This window comes from Talpa occidentalis, unplaced genomic scaffold, assembly GCF_014898055.3.
Source record: "Talpa occidentalis isolate TD23 unplaced genomic scaffold, MPIMG_talOcc4v2.1 talOcc4.6, whole genome shotgun sequence".
Lineage (NCBI taxonomy): Eukaryota > Metazoa > Chordata > Mammalia > Eulipotyphla > Talpidae > Talpa > Talpa occidentalis.
Window position 1 is genome coordinate 46,192,945 of NW_023604972.1, and position 20,092 is coordinate 46,213,036.

Sequence of the window (20,092 nt, forward strand, 5' to 3'; positions counted from 1 at the left end):
TGAACCAATTCATTTGCATAGATGGAGGATCATGTTGACTTCTCTGGAAAGTGCAGCCAGTTACTCTGATATTTATTTATTTGCTTATTTATTTTTTTAGTATAATCTAGCTAAGTAATATTAACTTTAAAAAATATTTTTTTATTTTCTTACATCGTCGTTCATTTTTGTACAATATTTGATTTCTCCCCTCAGCTGTAATTCCCATAATTCTCCCACCTCCATATCTTCCATAAACCATCACCATAATCCTTTATGCTCTTCTCTCCCCTAGTTTGTTTACTCTCCTTCCTGCAAGTTTTGCCTTTTTCTTGACCCTTTGTGCAGTTTCCCTATATCCCCCCATAAATGAGACCATATGCTATTTTTGTTTTTCCTTCTGACTTATTTCTCTGAACATAATCCCTTCTAGCTCCATCCATGTTGCTACAAGTGGCATGAGTTTGTCTTATTTGATTGCTGAGTAGCATTTCATCGTGTATATATACCACATCTTTTTTTTGTTTTTTTAAATTTTTAAAAAATTTTTTACATCATTGTTCATTTTTAAAAATGTTTGCTTCCCCCACCCCCTCAGGTGTAGTCCCCATAGAATTTCCTTCACCCATGCACCATCACCTCAGTCACCTGTGCTCCTCCTTCCTTCCCTCTGATCCCTCTCCCTCCTCCTCCCCTGCAGTATATATTGCAGTATATGATTTATAATTGTCTGTTTTTGCTTTGTTATATTTTGTACTGTTTTTATTTATTTACACTCCTGGCTTATTTCACTGAGCATAATTCCTTCTAGCTCCATCCACATTGCTGTGAATGGCATGAGTTTATCTTTTGGTGGCTGAATAATATTCCATTGTGTATATATACTACATCTTCTTGATCCAGTCATCTCTTTTGGGGCATTTGGGTTGTTTCCAGGTTTTACCTATTGTAAATAGCACTGCAATAAACATAGGGGTACAGGTGGTCTTTGGAATCAATGTTTTTGTGTCCTTTGGGTAGATCCTGGTGGTGGAATTGCCGAGTCATATGGTAGCTCCATTTTTAGTAGACTGAGGAAACTCCAGACAGCTCTCCATAGTGGTTGGACCAGTTTGCACATCTTGGCCCATTCATCTGTTTTGGAGCATTTAAGTTTTTTCCATATCCTAGCTATTGTAAACAGTGCTGCAATAAACATAGAGGTGCAGGTTTTCTTTCAAATTAATGTTTTTGTGTCCTTCGGGTAGATTCCTTGGAGTGGAATTCCTGAGTATATGGCAGATACATTTTAAGTAATCTGAGGAGCTTCCACACAGCTTTCCATAGTGGTTGGATCAGTTTGCATTCCCTCCAGCAATGTAAGAGGTTACCTTTGCTGCACACCCTCGGTAGCATTTGTCATTGACAGATATGGACCATTCTTACTGGCGTGAGGTGGTACCTCATTGTAGTTTTGACATGCATTTCCCTGATTATAGGTAACATTGAACATTTTCATATTCCTGTTGTTCACTTGCATTTCTTCTTTGGAGAAGTGTCTTTTGTAGCTCTTCTGCTATTTTTTATTTCATATATGTATATTTATAGATTTATTTATTTATTTATACAAGCACTGGGTACAGTCAGAAGCGAGGGAGGGTGAGAGGATTCACCAGAGCCAGAGCGGGGAGCAGAACAGGCAGAAGGACCAAAGTACACTGCTGAGGGGAGCAGCGGGAGTGGCAGGAGAGGTCTGTTGCGCCATGTGGGACCCTCACCTGGCAGCCGGGGATTGAACCAATGCTGCAGAGGCTGTGGGCAGCTTCACAGACCAGTGCTGAATTGCTGCGCCACCAGGGGAGGCCCTATTTTATATATTTTTACATCATTTTTCATTTTTGCACATTGTATGCTTTTTCATCTTGGTTATAGTCCCCATACAATTCCCAGCCCCTCTTCTGCCAATCTTTTGATTGGATTGTTTGCTTTGTTTTTGTTGAGTTGTATAAGCTATTTGTAGATCTTTGATATCAGTCACTTATCAGTCGTAGCTCCTACTCAGTAGGGTGTCTCTTCACTTTTGGTTACTGTGTCTTGCTGTACAGAAGCTTTTTTACTCAGATTTTTGTGGTTCAGGATTCTATATTCTATTCAGGGAGCATATTTTCACTGATAACATGTGTGTATTGGTCAGACGTGTGTGTCAGACTTATTCAGGGAACTTCAAAAGATAGTTTATGTTTAAGGTTGGCTCTTAATGTAATTTGTAGCATGTGTTAAATGCTTCCTGGACTGACATGCTGAGGTCATAATTCCAATTCTGGTGCTTGTTTCCCTAGAATGCCATCCCATCTGCAGGCAGTGTCATGGCCCTTTGGAATCTGACTGCATCTCCTGTCACCCTCATGTCACCCTTAATGGTGGGAGCTGCAAGACCAGATGTAAGGAAGGGCAGTTCCTCAACCTCATGGGGTACTGTGCAGGTGAGTGAGACCTTCTTAGCCTCAGAAATCAGGGCTGAAGGCTGGGGTTACTTGTCATCTGATTAATGCTCTTTTTCTCATTTGTCTCCTCTCTGGGAACTCACTTCACTGGTTCCTCTCAGACACTTAGTAAATATTATGTGGATTCAAATGGAACATTAGAGTAGCACTCTTGTAGTTTTCCTGAAAAAAATGTTAACTACTCATGTTAATGAAGAATGAAATTATAATACATACATGTGATACACTTTTAAGATAGTAAAATGTATTTTCAAAATAGTCACTCTGAAGACTGCCTGCCTTTTGTCTACATTTTCTTCTTCAACTTTTTGTGGAAAATCTTTGCCATCAGCCCTAGCAACAAAAATTTAGGGAGAATAACCTAAAGGTAAGTCAGTGAAACTGAGATTTTTCCTCCTCATTTTAATACTTTGATATCAAAAAAGAAATGCATTAGGAAAGCAGCCTAGAATTTGGATAATGATAAAGAAGTCATACAGTGTTTGTGTTCATCCGTCCCTCATACAGCAAATATCCTTGAGTGTCAACTAAAGGCCAGATGCTCAGAATACAAAAATGTTAAGTAAGATGGCCCTGCCCTCAAAGAGCCTACCATCTAGAAAAAGGAGTCTATAGGCTAGTAGGATATTGTATGTTTCTTGACCACTTCTCCAAATTGTAGAAGAAACTTGAAGAGTTTTGCTTTTATCAGCTCTGTTGTCACAGCCTGAAGGGCTTAACTGGAGGCCATCCTGGGAAATGTGAGGAAGGGCATGGTGGAATGTACACTGGAACTGACCTTCCTGGAGGGCTTTCCCCTGGGTAGGAAGGAGGTGTGCCCTGTTTTCTATATCATAGTACTGAGCACTACATTTGGTCTGGGGCAGCATTGGTTCCAGAGTAGTGCAGCTGGTAGGTGGGGGCACAACAAGTCAATGGCAGTGCTCCAAGTAGTGCCACCAACCTGAGTGATGCATTCCTTTTTACACGTGACTTTGGCTAAAGACTAGATGTTGGATTAGGATCTGTCTTCTAGGAAGACTAAGCTGTCAAGAACAGGGCTGCAGCTAAACAATGTTGTGTTTCAGGTCAATTATAAAGCCTGCAAACATCTTAGTGACAATGAAAATTAGAAGCTCTGAGAGTGCAGGTTTATGATCAATGAATATCCCATGACCTAGAGCATGTGAGCCTGTTGCTGGTACTTCCAGTTGTAGTCAGAGCTGACTTAGGAAGTGGACAGATGGGAAACATCCATGGCTGCCCTTGTAGCGGACTCTAGGGGTGACGTGGTTGTCTGGTATTGTAATTTGTAAGCCTGAGTTCAGCTACTGATTCTTTTTATATGATATGATGGAATATAGCTATTATAAGAACTAAATTTCCTAACATGGTTATAGAATATTGGTCGATATTTACTGAGAATCCACTGAGCATTTGTTGCTATGTTTCTGTTTGAGGGGAGCAGAGATCTTCCAGGATATTTAAGTTGATGGAAAAATGACATAAGGGCAATTAACAAATAGTACAAAGTGTGTTGTGAATGATAACACCAATGGACAGTAAATTGCCACTCAGAGGAGGAAGAAGTATAAGCTATAGAATGCATTGTAGAGGAGATAGAACCCAAATTTCTTCTTATGGAATTGCTTGGATTCAATTAGACAAAGGTAGATCAGGCAGGCTTTCCCAACGTGGTTCTATCAGGAGACAGACCCAGAGGGGGAACACATGGGCTATTCATAGTCAGTGTGTGGTCTGACCTGGGTGAAGAACATGGTTCGTATTGAGGCATATTTCATTTAATATGAAACTAGAACCAGGATATAGAAAGCCAAAGTTCCAGGCCAAAAATATTGGACTGAGTCTTGTGGTCAATAAATCATGAGAGTTTGGGAGAGGACTGTGATTTGACTAAGGATGTGGGTTATATGCAGGGAATCTGAAAACTATGGAAGATGGACTGGAGCAAAGGCATATTATAGCCAGAGAGAGGAGGTAAGAGGTAGGACCTTAATGGTGCTTTTCTATTTCCAACTTTTCTACATGTGGGTCCTAAAATTTTTATGCTGGGGCATATTTTATAAATAAATGTTTATATAAGGAGATTGGAAAAGTTTAATTTTTAATGAGCTCTGTTCTCTCTAATGTCCAGAGCCCTTTTTGATAGTAAATTGGGTGATTAGGAGAGACATTAATTTTTTAAGCCTAATAGAAGGCCATTAGAATAAATAATCATGGGACAAGGTTAAATGACACTGGAAGTCACCAGCTTTGGAAGAGCAGGTGCCACTACAGAAGCTGGGTGGGGCAAACCCTGGCTGTCCTGATAAGTGAGTATATTAAGTAAAGGTTTCAAATAAGGTAACCATTTTCTGGTGCTTGGAAATCCTTTGTTGATTAGAGACTGATATATCAGTATTTGTTACAGAAAAATTTGACCACTAATTTTAATTGTTCATCTTTCAGAGAACTGCATTGACCCCAAAGTTTAATATATGTATACATATTATATGTATACTATATACACACACATATATACATGTATATATGTATGTAGGAGGTATATATAGCATTGTAATGCATACCTTCATTTACTGTTCCATTACACATTTATTAAGCACATGCTCCATTGCCAAGTACTGCCCTGGACTCTGGGGATACACAAATAACATAGCATGGTGTTGAATTTAAGGATGCATAGCATGCGGAAGGAAGCTGTATGTATTGTATATGGTATTGCTGAGAATATGAATGAATGAACCTGTGGGGTAGGACCCTAACCCAGATAGGGTCTCTGTATGTGTATTTATGGAGTGGGTAATGAAGGTTTTCTGGAACATGCAGTAATTGAGATGATTCTGAAAGATGAATCAGAATTAGAAAGGTTCCATGTTTTGGAAGTAGATCATTCCAGAATTGGGGAGGTCAAGGAATGTTATCTGTTTAAGCACCAAAAAGAGTTAAGTAGAATTTCAGCCCTGAGTATGGGCATGGTGGGACCTAAAGCAGAAGGAGGCAGGGTCAGTTCATGAAGGCCTCTGTGTGCTCTGTTGAGGGGTAACATGCTTTGTCATCTATGCTGAGGGTGTTGTTGAAAGTTTTTAAGCAGGAAAATACCATCGTCATAAGTCTGGAAAGAGCAAGATCTGTGTAAGATTGCTTGCAAGAAGATAAAACAGGGTCAAAAAGACATTTTAAAAGAAGTTGCAGAAATCCAGACAGGAGGTGAAGACTCTGATGAGGCACTGCTGAGGGGACTAAAAGAAGGGGCTGTGACTTCACTCCATATCAATGACCTATTAGGTTGATCCAAGTAAGGTTACTGTTTTGTGGGCACAAATGGTCTAAGTATGCAAATTCCTTGCAGTTTAATGTAATAGAAGAAACAGCCGTTGGCCATCTCTTTGTTCTGAGGCTAAGGGAAAGGAAATTTCTGCTATGATGTCCAGATTTTTGATCATATATTCAAGGAATAGGAATACCATTTACCAAGTGTGGAATGTGTTTGGGAAGCAGTGAGAAAGATGATTGTTTGAAATTGGACAAGTAGGGGGTAACTGTTAGACATACAAGGGTAGTTCCAGGAGGAGGTTAAAGGTCTGAGTGAACCTGGGTTTCTTACTGTAGCCACTAGGAATTCATCTCCTATCTTCATTTTACCCTAATCCAAAGTCCTAGATTTTTTTAAAAAATTGTTTATAGTAGTGGAAATTTATTTTTAACCTAGTGTTGCTTCAGCCAGGTTGTCGTTAACTTCCTGGGACTTTTCAGTGATGTCTATCTAAGCTCCAGAAGGTGTTAGGAGGAGCCCAGTGAGGAGATAGCAGAAGGTAATCCACCTCACGCAGTGCCTTCAGTGGAGTATATTTTCACTGTCTTTCGGAAGTCCTGGCACAGTGGAAGCCCTGGAGACGCACCCTTTCTGCTCCCTCCATGATGTGTAAGATTTGCAGCGTGGTAGGATTTACTCATAGGATTTATTTATTCTCTGTCTGAGCTGTACCTAAGATCATCATCAGTGACTCTTAATTGCACTTAGCTGTTTAAGAAAGAAAATTGCATCTAATCCATCACCTAGACAAGAATAAACACATCTTGGGAACAGGTCCAGTAACCTCAGTGTGTTATCACATATGGGGATGTCATATGTGTGGGTATTTTTTCTCTAAGTCGATCAAAGCAAATATGCAAGTTGTGATATTTAGGCCACATCTAAGATTTTCAAAGATAAATGAACTGGGTTGAGAGGTAGGAGTAGATAAAATTGCAGAAGACATGGTTAAGTGCTACGGAAAGCCAGGGTTCCCCCCACAATAGATTTCCCCCTTAATATTTTGCTCATATCGCAACAAAATTATCTAAAAATTCCAAAGCCTGGGTGTTTCTTCCATTTGTCTTTCTCAGCACAACGCTTTCTCCCATGTAGATAAGAGGGTGAAAATTAAAAAGAAATTATATGGGAAAAATATTCAGATGCAGATGCATTAAAAATAAAATGCCTTGACTGTGGAATGCCTAATGAGATGGCTTTACTTTTGAGTTTTTTGTAGAAAAGGAGATCACAATGAGAGCAACATTGTAGAGGGAAAGACTGAAAATTTGTAATCAGTTGATTTGTTAGAATGGTTGAATTCAGGGCGATTAAAAATCTGTTTATGCAGTTATTTTCTAAATGCTAGTTTATTTTCTTCGTATATCTGTATCTGAATATAAGTAATAGAAGTGTCAGTAAAGAAATATTGCTCTGAGCATTTTCATATCGTGTCCCATGTTACTCAACTTCCGAGCAGTAGTTAATAGGTGTTACATGCTAAAAGACTCCAGGGCAAATAAATTTGGGAAGCTCTCAGTGAAATCATTAAGCAGCTTTCTTTATTGCAGGCTTTTTCAGAACCTTAAATAGGCAGATGTGCACTGTGAATTTCTAAGATGAAGAAGGCTGCAGGTCATTTCCCAAACATTTCATTGCAGACCCCTCCCCTTCATTTATTGTCGTTTCTCACTTTGCTAACCAGTGGTTCTCTGCACCACTGATGTTAATGTGTTGAACAGTTTGTTGTACCTCCTAAAGGGAAAATGAAATCATGAATGCATGCACAAATTGGGGGCTGCTTCCTCTCTCCATCCTCTCTTCTCTCCTCTTCCATTCTTCCTTTCCCTGTAGGCAAGCAGAGGGGCTACAGAGCAGGCTGAGGTTTGCCTCTCTGGTTTTTGTCTGCAAAGAAGATTGAAGATCAGTTGGCAATTTTCTTCTACTGTTGGGTCTGAGAAGTGTTTGCTCTCTGAACCTGAGTGAAGCCATTTGTTGACTGATTAGAAAACCTATTAACATTTTCTTCCAATACATGAAAGAAATCTTTTGAGACCGTTCCATGATTTTACCCATATATTATACTCATTTTTTGAAAGAGGGCCCTAAAAATATGTGGTAGAAAAGGTTGAAATGCACAGATTAAAAGAACAACAAATTCTTATTTTGGAATAAGCTGATTCCACTGCAGCACTGAGGAAAACCAGTTCAAGTTGAAGATTATTAGGGAGCTGGGAGGGCGTCCTAAATTTAAGCCAGTGTACCAGCTCTCTGCCTCCAGACTCAGTGACTTGAAGCCAGCTTCTACTGTGTGGGAGAGCAGCTTCTACTGTGTGGGAGAGGAGAGTTGGCCCTGCCTTACATTTTGCAATAGCTATTAGAAACTGAAAGAAAGGAGGCACACACTGCAATGTGTAGCAGTTACTACCTTATTTTGATAATTGAAATCTACCTGACAGTCCCTCTTGGCCTGGCTCAGATTTCTTCCCTTCTGGGACCAGCTTCCTCTTGGCATCTCCCACGTTTTACTTCCTGGAATGCTGATTGTTTCTACCAATTACCTGGCACTTGGCATTGACCAGCTCATGTTTTCTGTGAATGATCTTTTCATGAGATCTAATAATTGGCGACTGTTCTGAGGGTTCATTATGTAACAAGCACTGTGCTAATTGCTTTGAATGCATTTTGTCATTTTATATTAACAATGATCTTCCCAGGTGATAGTAATTTGATCACCATTTTGAAAAAGAAGAAACTGAAACACAAAAAGAAACTGAAATTTGCTCAAAAAGACCAAAATTTGGAGCAAAGAGCTGAGATTTGGAACAAAGAGTATGCTTCCAGAATCCATGTATTTAACCATTTTGCTCTATGATGCCAGGTATAGTTGATTACATAGAGTAGTGACTCAAGAGGAAACATTTTTTGGTGAATTGAAAAATGGGTTGGCAGGAACTGGTGTGACAAGGTGACTTTTTGAGGCACTGTTGGAAAAAGTTCCAAGATCTTGCTAATCTGATTTAAATGGCAACTGATTTAGACTGCCATGTGTATATGAGATCCTATTGTATATTATCCTTATAAAATGAATATACTTGAGAGAAACATTAATGCATACTTAAATTTTAATAAATTATATCACTTCATATTTACTTTAATCCTTTCTATGTAAATATACATCCATTGATCATAGTCGTAGTCAATGACAGCTATGTCTTAAATATCTTACTGCTGTAACTCTGGACCAGAGACACACTGTGGGGGGAGGGGGGCAGGGAGAGGAAGGATTAGGGTCAAAATAAGGAAGGGTACAATTGTATGGGGAATATAACCAAAATGAAAAGGCATGCATTGTGCAAAAATGAAAAATGATGTAAGAATTATATAAAATAAAATACTAAAAAAAATAAAAAATAAAATCTTAATGCTGTTGTAAATATAACTTTAATTTACGTATTTCCATGTTTGGCAAATATTGGAAAGATCCACATAATTGTCATTTTTAATGCTTAAATTGCAGGTTCCATTATATTTGTGTAATTCAAGTTGATACGTCATTTCCCTGTAATGTTGCAGCTACCAGGACAGGGTTTATTACTCAGTCTGTGGTTGCTTAAATATGACTTTCAAGGCTATGGCTGGATTAGGTCTGTTTTCATGTATGTTACTAGTAATAATGTGTTTATGGCATTTTATATTTTTCAAAACATTTTCTCACTTATCTTTTCATTTGTTTCATCCCAAGCTACCTTCCTGCAGAAGTGGGAATGAGAGCTCAGTTAGCCCACAGATAGAGATCAAGAGATGTTAGGTGAATGAATGAGTCTGGAATCCTAATATGTACCATAATTCCCTTCAAATGCAACATATAGTAATTATATCAGGGATCTTTCTTCTTAGTGGGACCCATTTTTTTGTTGTTCTTATCTTATTTTTCAGTACCCACTCATTCCATCTGGTCCTATTCTTCTATCTCTGTATTTTTTCAATTTTCTTGTGCCTTCTATTTTTTTTTTTAAGACTTGCTTCTTTATTTTCCTTATCTTCTTTTTTTGCAATGCACTTTCTTTTCTTATTTTGTCTTGTCACCCTATCTCTTGTTGGTTGAACTATGAATTGCATATCCAGTCTCGCTCTGGAACTTTCGGTGATTGTCTATTTCTTGTTTTCTCAATTTCTGTTTTATTTAAGAGACCACACTGTCTGCTGAAGGGTGATTGAATATTTCAAGGCATTTCTTTTCTTTGAACTTTTTCTTTCTGACCAAAAAAAAAAAAAAAAAAGGAAAGAGAATGTGACCTATGCTTAAACTGAGGCCTTCTTAAATTAAAAAAAAAAGAACTTGTACAATATTTTCACCTTTGTGTGAACTTTTACTGAACAATATATTACCTCCATAGTAAAGACAGAAAGATGTTAACTTATAAGTTTTTTATTTGGCAGGGCTCCCAATGTAGTCGGAATTGTTGGTCTTCATAAGAACTACAGGCGAGGGCCTAAATTTCAGGGAAAGATCTGAGGGTCTATACTTAAAGAAAACAGCTAGGGAGAGGACCAATGACCTCAGGTAAAGGACTATGGATGTTTTGATGGTGGGTGTGTTTATATACATCTGTGGAGGTGTGATCCTATTCTCCTAAATCATAAGCAGTGTGTAAACCAGTATCACCTCAGTAAGGGAAAAAAAAGGCAAAGGAAATAAAATAACACAGCTGAATTTAAATGATAGGTTATCCTCTTCAGTACTAAACATACCAAAACTATTAAGGCTATACTGATTTTTCTTAAACACATGTAAGAAAGCAATTGAGGGCCTCCCTGGTGGCGTAAGAGATTAAGACGCAAGCTATGAAGCTATCCGCAGCTACTGCAGCACGAGTTCGATCCCCACCCAGGGAGCTACCCATATGGTTCAGCAGACCTCTCCTGACTCGCCCGCTGCTCCCCTCAGCAGTGTATTCAGTCAATCTGCCTGTTCTGTTCCCTGCTCTGTCTCTAGTGAATCCTTTCAACGCCCCCCACCACCTCTGGACTGTACCCCAGTTCTTGTATGAATAAATAAATAAATCTTTAAAAAAAAGAAAGCAATTTAGTACAAATAAATGCAATTTAAATGTAAGTGTGGTAGTCAATAACATGTTAGTTATAATTGAGCCTACTACAACTAAAGAATTATAACTAATGATTATTGAGTACTTACTGTGTGCTGCTCTTCACAGGCATTGCCCTATTTAGCCCTAACTACAACCTGGGGAAATTGATACTGTGATCAGTACCATGTCCATTTTGGTTAATGTCTAAGATAGCTGACATTAACCAATTTCCCCAGCGTTTCTCAGCTACAAAGCATTAGAGCTGGGCTTTGAAGTCATGCCACTATAGAAGGGACATGTGTAACCAGTGTGTCATCCACCTTATTCACCTGATCTAGTTCCAATAAGGCTCTTTCAGCTACTCAACAATCATGTTGACAACTCTTTTTGGTGCTTTGTCATCTTGTCCACCATGGCATTCTCCACACTTTTCCCGTCAGTTCAAATCTTATTTATATCAGTCTACAGCTTGCTTATTTTTTTTTATTTAGAAGATTATGGTAAAAACAACAACAAACTCCCAGCTTTCTCTTCAAATGTCTCTGTTCTTCTAGACACCTCTATTTCTTCAGTTCTTCCTTTGAGAGAGGAGCTCCCTCATCCTGGCTAAGGGAGCTTCTTCATCGGGGACCCTGAGTTTGTCCGCCTCATTGTCTTCATGGGCCACTCTTTCTGGTCAGCTATTGCCTCTTCTGGTTATACATTTTACCTCCTCCTTCCCTCTTTCTCCTTTCTACTCTCCTCCTCCAGACCCTTTTCATCTAGGACCTTAGTGTTTTTACACCCTTATCCAATTCTGATTTCTATTATCTCTTTAGACTGTGTATCAAGTGCACACATGATGACAACCTCCAGACACACTTTTCCATTTACTTGGTGGACATCTGATTCACAGGGAAAACAGACTCAAAAAAATTCCAGAAGAAACCCTCCATCTGCCTCTTCAAGACACAGTCAGGTCCTTTTTTCCCTTATCCTGACTTTCTTGTCCACTCCCTACTGATTTTTCAGTTAGATTAACTCAAACACCTGCTTCCTCCCTACTCCTAATCCACACATTCTATCACCTCTTGCAAGCTGTACCCTCGCAATGATTCTTGAATGTATTACCTTTTCTGCATTAATCCAGAGAAACTCAAGCTCATCTTTCTCATATAGCTTCAGTATTTTTCTAAATGTTCTTTCCCACTGAAGCTCAACCTACTCCTTCCTGAGAGAGGGAAGATCCACTTTTGTTCACAAAACAGAAATGCTTCCCATTGCCTCCACATGAAGTGTAAATTCTTCTTCCTGTTATTAAGGCATGAGTCTCCCTTGCTTCCTGTATGAATGGCTGAGGCCCTGGTCATGCTGCATGCTCTTCTCCACTCTACTCTGCCCCTCCCTGTATACATGTGTGCATTGTCTTCCCTCCTAACTGGCATGATCTAGCTGGGCACCATCTGCAAATAAACACACAAGTTCAAGTCTCTTTGTATCCTTTTTGATAAAATATTCTCTGGGTGTGGTACAGTAACATATCTGAAGTGTGTGATCCTATAACTCTGAATCAAATATAGTGTTGTAAACTAATGTTACTTTAATTTAAAAAATAGATAAATTAAAATGAAAGTTTTCTGTCCCTCCTCTGACACCTGTCTCTTTTATTTTTTTTTTAAGATTTATTTTTATTTTTATACAAGAGCTGGGGTATAGGCCAGAGATATGGAACAGTGAGAGGATTCACCAGAGAGAGGGCGGGAGCAGAACAGGCAGATGGACTGAAATACACTCCTGAGGGGAGCAGCGGGCACAACAAGAGAGGTTTAGTACACCATGTGGGATTCTCTCTGGCCAGCCGGGAATTGAACAGGTGCTACAGAGGCTGTGGACAGCTTCACAGCGCTGTGCTCAACCCACTGCGCTGCCAAGGAGGCCCCTATCGCTCTCTTTTTTTAATTTTTTAAATTTTATATATTTTTTACATCATTTTTCATTTTTGCACAATGTATGCATTTTTATCTTGGTTCTATTTCCAACACAATTCACACCCCACCCCACCCCAATTTTGACCCTAATCCCTCCCGGCCTCATAGTGTGTCTCTGGTTTATAGTTGCTAGTTGATTTTGATTTTTACTTTGTTATAATTAGTCTTTTCCCTGGTCCCTTAGTTAGGTCTTCTAAATTCCTGCTATGAGTGAGACCATCCAGTGTTTTTCTTTTTCTTTCTGGCTTATTTTGCTGAGCATGATCCCTTCTAGCTCCATTCATGTTGCTGTAAATGGCATGAGTTTATCTTTTATGATTGCTGAGTAATAGTCCATTGTGCATATGTACCACATCTTCTTGATCCAGTCATCTATTTTTGGGCATTTGGGTTGTTTCCATAGCTTAGCTATTGTAAATAGTGCTGCTATTATCATAGGGGTGCAGGTGCCCTTTTGAATTAATGATTCTGTGTCCTTTGGGTAAATACCTAGGAGTGGAATTGCTGGATCATATGGAAGCTCATCTTTAGCAGGTTGAGGAACCTCTACACAGCTCTCCATAGTGGTTGGACCATTTTACACCCCCACCAGCAGTGCAGGAGAGTTCTTTTTTCTCCACATCCTAGCCAACATTTGTTGTAGCTAGTTTTTTTAATATGTGCCATTCTCACTGGTGTAAGATGGTATCTCATGGTAGTTTTGATTTGCATTTCCCTGATTACAAGTGATGTTGAACATTTTTTCATATGCCTGTTGGCCATTTGCATTTCCTCTTTGGAGAAGTTCCTTTTTAGCTCTTGTGCCCATTTTTTGACTGGGTTATTTACTTTGTTTTTGTTGAGTCTCTTCAGCTATTTGTAGATTTTTGTAATCAGTCCTTTATAATTAGTGTGTGTGAAAAAATTTTCTCCCAGTCATTGGGGTTCCTCTTTGTTTTGGGTACTGTCTCTTTTGCTGTTTGTCTTTGCCTTCTCTATCACTGCTTTGGGTGATGAGTCTTTAAAGTTGTTGCTGAGGTGTATGTCCTCTGACACCTATTTCATTTTAGGTGTGGACTTTCTCCTTATACCTTGTCGCCAGCATCTCAAGACAAGGATCTGTGTCTGACTCCATGCTCTGCCTCCTGCAGTAACTTCCATAGTGCCTCACACCCAACTTGCGTTCGACAGATTTTAAATGAAATGAGGGATTTTTATATGGCCCTAAACCAAGAGTAAAACATAAACTGATTGTAGGTCAGGTACAGGCATGGCTATAGATGGGTAAGGTGGTGTCTGTCTCCCTGTTGGCAGCAAGCACTGGCACCAAACCACGAGAGAGGTTGGCTCTTACATTGACACTGCCTCGCACCTCTTTTTTTGGACTCTGTCTTGATCCTACCATAGTCTCCTCATGACATTTGTCAGTTTGTCAGCACTGGGTAAAAATCACTGTCCTACAATGTTAGGGTGTCAGTATTGTTAAAGTTGTTTTTTTTCTCCGTTCTTTTTTTTTCAGGCTAAAACAGTTGCCCCAGACACTAAAAAGAGGGATTTTGTTTGTTTTCTTTTTTTTTCTTTCTGTTTTCTGTATTCATCCAAAGCCTTTGACAAAAAGAATAAATGATTTATAAGAGCTCTTATTTATAAGAGCTAGGACTAAAGTAATCATCCAAAGGTGAGGAAAGGATGCTTCTTTGTCCTCTGCTATCCACATGCTACTTTCTGGATTGTTCCTCTACTTAACTCACAAGTAGAGCCCCATCTATTTTAAACATTCCATCAGAATTCATATTTGACACACTTTAAGGATCCTGAGTTTGGGATGAAATAATTTCTTTGTGCCTGATGAGGAATATCTCCAAGTACTGACTATTTTAACTGCTTCCAAACACATTTAATATGGTTGCATTAAGAACCTAATTGACTGACAGCACATTATTAAAAATCTCACTGTGTGTCTAAATTTGTTTTTATAGGTCATTATTTATCAGCTAAGGAGTCACTGCTCCATAAAATCAACATCCAAATTCATTGATATGACAGTACACATTTACTTTAATATCATCAAGCTTTTTTGACTTTGCTCCAAAGACGTGAAATAAGTCATTTCTCTGCCCTGTGCTGTCATCCATCATGATTGTGGCTAATCCTCACTGATCCTCAAGGCAGAGCCTTTGTGATTTGAAGAAAGCATCACATAGTGATGACCACATGCAATTTCCTCACAGCTGCAGGATGACATATTAGTGGATTTTGCAGCTGCTGAGTCAAAATATTAATTTTTTATCTATTTAATTTTTTAACATTCTGGCATGCTGTGCATATTGAGAAAACAAATGGAGTCCTCTGCTTGCTTAAAAACAAGAAATGTATTTATTTCAGCTCCAGCTAACACTCCGTTTCCAGGCTCCCTTGTAATGTGTTCATTAATTTGTTTGTTTAAAGTGCTAATTCACTGGGTTTGTTAGCAAGCAAGCACACACACCAACAACTGGAATTCCATCTGCCCTCCCCCTACCACATGCTTATTATATACCAGAAAAAGAGACAGGCTAAACATCAATGTGTCTGGGTCTCTTTTCTTTTCTTGTCACCCTTAATGAATCTTATATTTAAAGACTTCACTGTAATGAAATAATGACAAATAAGATTTCCTTACTGAGGACTCTGGGAGATGGCCTCCAGGATAGCAAGGTGTTTTTAAGCAATTAATGGATACACACTTACCATTTAAACATACTTGAGGTTAGCCTTCTTTTTTGATTACAAACAGGAAGGTCAGATGCAAATGCCTTACAGCACAGATGGGGCCTTAGGATGGAATATTACTTCCTTGAAAAGGCTGCTAGATTGGTGTGTTGGAAACTCAATTCCCCTGTTTTAGTAACAGCAGTCCTGGTACAAATTAAGCAGTGACAATATAAACTTCCCCTAGTGTATCCTGTGAAATTGTTCCAAATATCACCCATGGGAAAGAATTTGAGGGAAGCAGGGGTGAGGAATGTGGTAAGGGAATTCACTCTGTCATTTGTCAGCCCTTCTGAAGATATTGCCATTTTAAGGATGCAATTTCTGACAGTTGTGCTCCTTTAGTATGGATTCTGAATTAGAACTTGTCTGATGGTTACCAACTACCAAGGAGAATTCAAGAGTTGTCTCCAAATTAGCTTAGTTCTTAGAAAATATGTCCATGGATTTTATTGTCCATGAAGGAACTGTTACAATTCCCTGGGGCACGTGGTCACCTCCTGCGGTGAGTGGTGATGGAACTCACACCACCTCCTAATTATGTTTAGATTGTGTAATTAATACATGTGACTGGCCATGGGGATTTTTCTCTCTTTATTATCTCAAATTGTACTGACAAGGCAGTTGTAAATTGCCATCCATGCAGCCAAGTAGCACACTTTTCCTCTTGGCCTGAAAACCAGTGGGTGGTCTCCAGCTCCACCTTTCTTAGGCCTCTAAATTCCCCACAACTTCCTACTATTTTTACTCCAATATTTGTTTTCTTTATTTCAAAATATAAGCAGGGGCTTCCTTCCAGGTACTACTGATTTTGGCCAAGTTCTACTTTGTTTTCATTTTCAAAGGAGTTTTAGAAGCTGACAATTTATTAAAAAGTCTCTCGGTCATACCTGAAACTCTAACCGCTGGTGTGTTTTTCTCCATTCTATACAGTAGTCAGGATCTCCATTCCTGGCCATGATAGCATTCGTGTGCTTCTGTCCAGTGTTCTTAATATACAGAGTCCTGCATGAGCCCCTTGAGCACAATCCAGCAGTGGGATGTTATCAACAAAGAAGGGTCTTCTACACACATACTGGACAGAAGGAGAGATTGCTGCAGAGATTCTATTCCCCTCGCCAGTAGAGTTGATGTTGACAGCTGCTGTATGTCAGAGTTTTCTTGGATTGTTGGTTCTATGCTGTGGTTCTTACATCTTCTTCCATCATTGCTTATCTTTTATACAACAATTACAACTATTTGTCATTTAACTTTGTGATAATAGCTCCTACAAACTAAGGCTGACAAAGGTACACACACACACACACACACATACACATACCACTCCCAAATGCCTATGAAATAAAATGCACACTCCTTTCTGTGACTTACAGGGTATCCCAAATCTGGCTTAGCAAGGTCTTCTGTGGTTCTTTTGCATGCTTTTAAGATCCAGCCTTATTGAACTCTGCAGTTCCTTGAAGACATGCTGTTTTGTTCAACTCATAGATTTTTATCCAACTTTCCCCTCTCAACCATCCAAGCCTCCCATCCCTGTTGTATTCTCCTTGTGGTTAATTCCTACTCCCCTTGTAGCTAACTCTCAGCTTCCTCCAGGAAGCCTTCCCTGCCTCCTGGACTCAGTTGGCATCCCTGTTGTAGACCTCTGTGGCCCCCTATTTATCCCACTGGCATTCTGAGAAATGTTTATAAAAATCTCACAAGAGTAACTTGACAGTGTCTGCCATATGCTTTCTTGTTGCTCATCCCACTTTGCCACTACTCTCAATTGCCCTGTGACGTGGGACTCAATTTGGAGATAGCCCTCTTTAAGACAAGATCCACAGTCCAAGTCCATTCTACTATGGAATTCTTGAATATTCTTCTGAGCTGCCTTACACCTGCTCTGTGGAAAGGGAGAATAGGGGTAAAGCAAATGGTCTCTCTTTTCCTCTCCAGCTAGAGGGGATTTTCTGGCTGGGGTGCAAATGTGAGTGTAGGGGTTGTGTTGGTGGAGGAGGGCCTGGGTCCATTAGCCAATGCACATTCAAATTTTGTTTCCTTCTATCTTTGATCAATGTCCTAGACTCTGAATTTGGTATCTATCTGATAATGTTCTCTGGGAGCACATGACAGCCCATGTCTCCTGGTCCGGTGGAGGATGGAACAGTGAATGAAGAAAGTCGTTACTGGTTGTTAGCTCTAATTATTGTTTGGTTATGCATATTTCCTACTTTAATTATATATGCAAGGTCATTTTTCCCTACCATGTTGAAAGCACTGTGAGTGAACATTTGAACATTTTTATTGTTTGGAAGAAAAGAAAGTTTTTTTTTCCACACTCAACCTCACTTAGAGTGAATGAAATACAAATTCAAACAACAGTGTAACACCAGTTTTCACCAACTAAATTAACCAAAATTGTTTTAAAATTTTTGTGATTATTATGCTTCTATATACTTTGTAAAAATGTTTTTCATGGTTTCTTCATGCTTCACTTTGGAGTTAGAAAATAAAACCTTCAGATCCTTGTTTAAGCCCCAGTCAGCCCCTTTCCCGTATAAAAGATTACAGTGATCCCATGAACTTGAGCCTATGGCCAGTTTGCAGGTGGTCCCTGTGGAACAGGCCACTTGTACCTTTCATGCCTGGGTTCTGTAGTCTACCCTGGGGAAGACACTTTTCTGACTGTAAGTCAGCACACTGTAATAATCCTCAAGCCCTTGTTGCTCTGATTTCTGGTTTCTTTGCCTGAACATCATTACTCATTTCAAGCTCTCCTAAGGAATTCTGTCCTACAAAGAGACTTTGACTTCAAGCATGTCGAGACAGTGATGTTTCTTAGGTTTTAGGAATTTGTCTTTTCTGTTTGGTTTAATAAAAGGCAGTCAACCTTGGGCCTCCCTGGTGGTGCAGCGGTTGAGCACTGGGCTGCGAAGCTGCCCACATACTCTGCAGTGCTGTTTGATCCCTGGCCAGCTGGCAAGGGTCCCACATGGTGCGCAGACCTCTCCTGCTGTGCCCACTGCTCCCCTCAGCAGTGTACTTTGTCAGTCTGCCTGTTCTGCTCCCCGCTTTGGCTCTGGTGAATTCTCTTACCCTCCCGTGCTTCTGACTATACCCAGTGCTTATATAAATAAATAAATAAATCTTTAAAAAAAAAAAAAAGGCAGTCAACCTTCAAATTGGCTTCAGAATGGGGTTTCAGAGCAATTTGTTTAAGTGGTCTTCTGTTGGGCTTATACATACCAGAGTTAGGAATGAAGGTTTACATGAATGTATTAACACAAGACCTGTTCAGATTGTCATTTGGGAATGAATCTGTTCATAGGATGGGTTGTTCAATATGGCTTTATAATCCCTGGTCTGAATATAGACAGTGTACAAAATGAGTTCAAGTCCAACTTTCCAGATATGGGTAGTTACAGTTATGTGTGAGCTCAAACTGTAAACTAACTTGGGTTAACGTGATTATTTTTTAAAGAAATCTGCAGATGGTTGTTTTATATTTTCAGGTGTTATTTATTACATTTTCCTTTGCCTCTGTGTACTTACTCCATCACACAATGTGATATATCTGGCAAGTGACCCAATACCTTCTATTGACTTAATAGAAGTCAATGGAGCCATGGGTAGAGGCATGGACCATGAGAGATTTTGAAATCTGCAACTCCTGCACCTTCTGGTAGCTGTAAATAAAAATATGATGCAGACAGTCGTGTCTGCTTTAGAACTCCAGAGAATGAGACTCAGTTAGAAGGACAGAAGAAACTGAGGGTGTAAGGAATCCCTACAATGTCAAGCAATTAGAAACAAAGAAGGAGGACCTGGTCAACAGCAGTACCAGGAAAAAGCATGTAAAGAAGAGACAGGGCATGAGGGAGGAGAGGTGGTCCTAACTGTAATGCAAAGATTTCAGGTAAAATAAAGAATTAGAAGAGACCATTAGATTTGGCAGCCAGAGACAATACCACAGCAGAATTGTGGAGGAACAATGGGAGATTACAGTGAGGAGTCAGGGAAGCAAGGAACTTGGATGATGAAGGAAAGAGAAGTAATGGGGTAACTGTAGAGAAAAGCTTTTGGGTGAGGATAGGAAATGCAGAGCATATTTGAAAGTTGAGGTCAAAGAAAATGAAGAGAGATTGGATAAAACATGCAATAGTGTTGGAATCAAGTTGAAAGTTGGATCAAGAATATTGTGGAGGAAATAGCCCCTTTCATACTGTGAGAGGGGAGGAAAGGAAATAAAAAGAGATAAATATAGAAATTTTGAGGAGACTGGAAAGAATCAAAGGTCTCATGCTTATGGGCTAAGGAAAGTAGAAGATGAGATAACATAGGCAGAGTTGGATGGACAGTCAGGGTGGAGCTGTGACTAGAGAAGATTATTAAGGGTTTAGAAGAAGCTGCCTATAATTAGGAAGGACTGTCTATAACCTAACACTAGCTTCCTCAGCAGCAATTAATATGCATTACACTCCTCATTTAAACATCTTCTAGAGATCCCCAAGATTAGACAAATCCATAAATATTTATTTATTGTAGCCACAAAACACTCCAGAGATC

The 20,092-nt window shown here is 39.4% G+C and overlaps 1 protein-coding gene across 2 annotated transcripts in view; it reads left to right on the forward strand.

The window, feature by feature from the left end:
• Positions 1–20,092, forward strand: part of FRAS1 (Fraser extracellular matrix complex subunit 1) — a 445,491-nt gene that overhangs the window by 260,979 nt on the left and 164,420 nt on the right. For both annotated transcript variants that reach the window (XM_054687966.1, XM_037530712.2), the window contains exon 20: positions 2,298–2,441. In XM_054687966.1, coding sequence (XP_054543941.1) covers positions 2,298–2,441 — 144 coding nt within the window. The remainder of the gene's footprint in view (positions 1–2,297; positions 2,442–20,092) is intronic.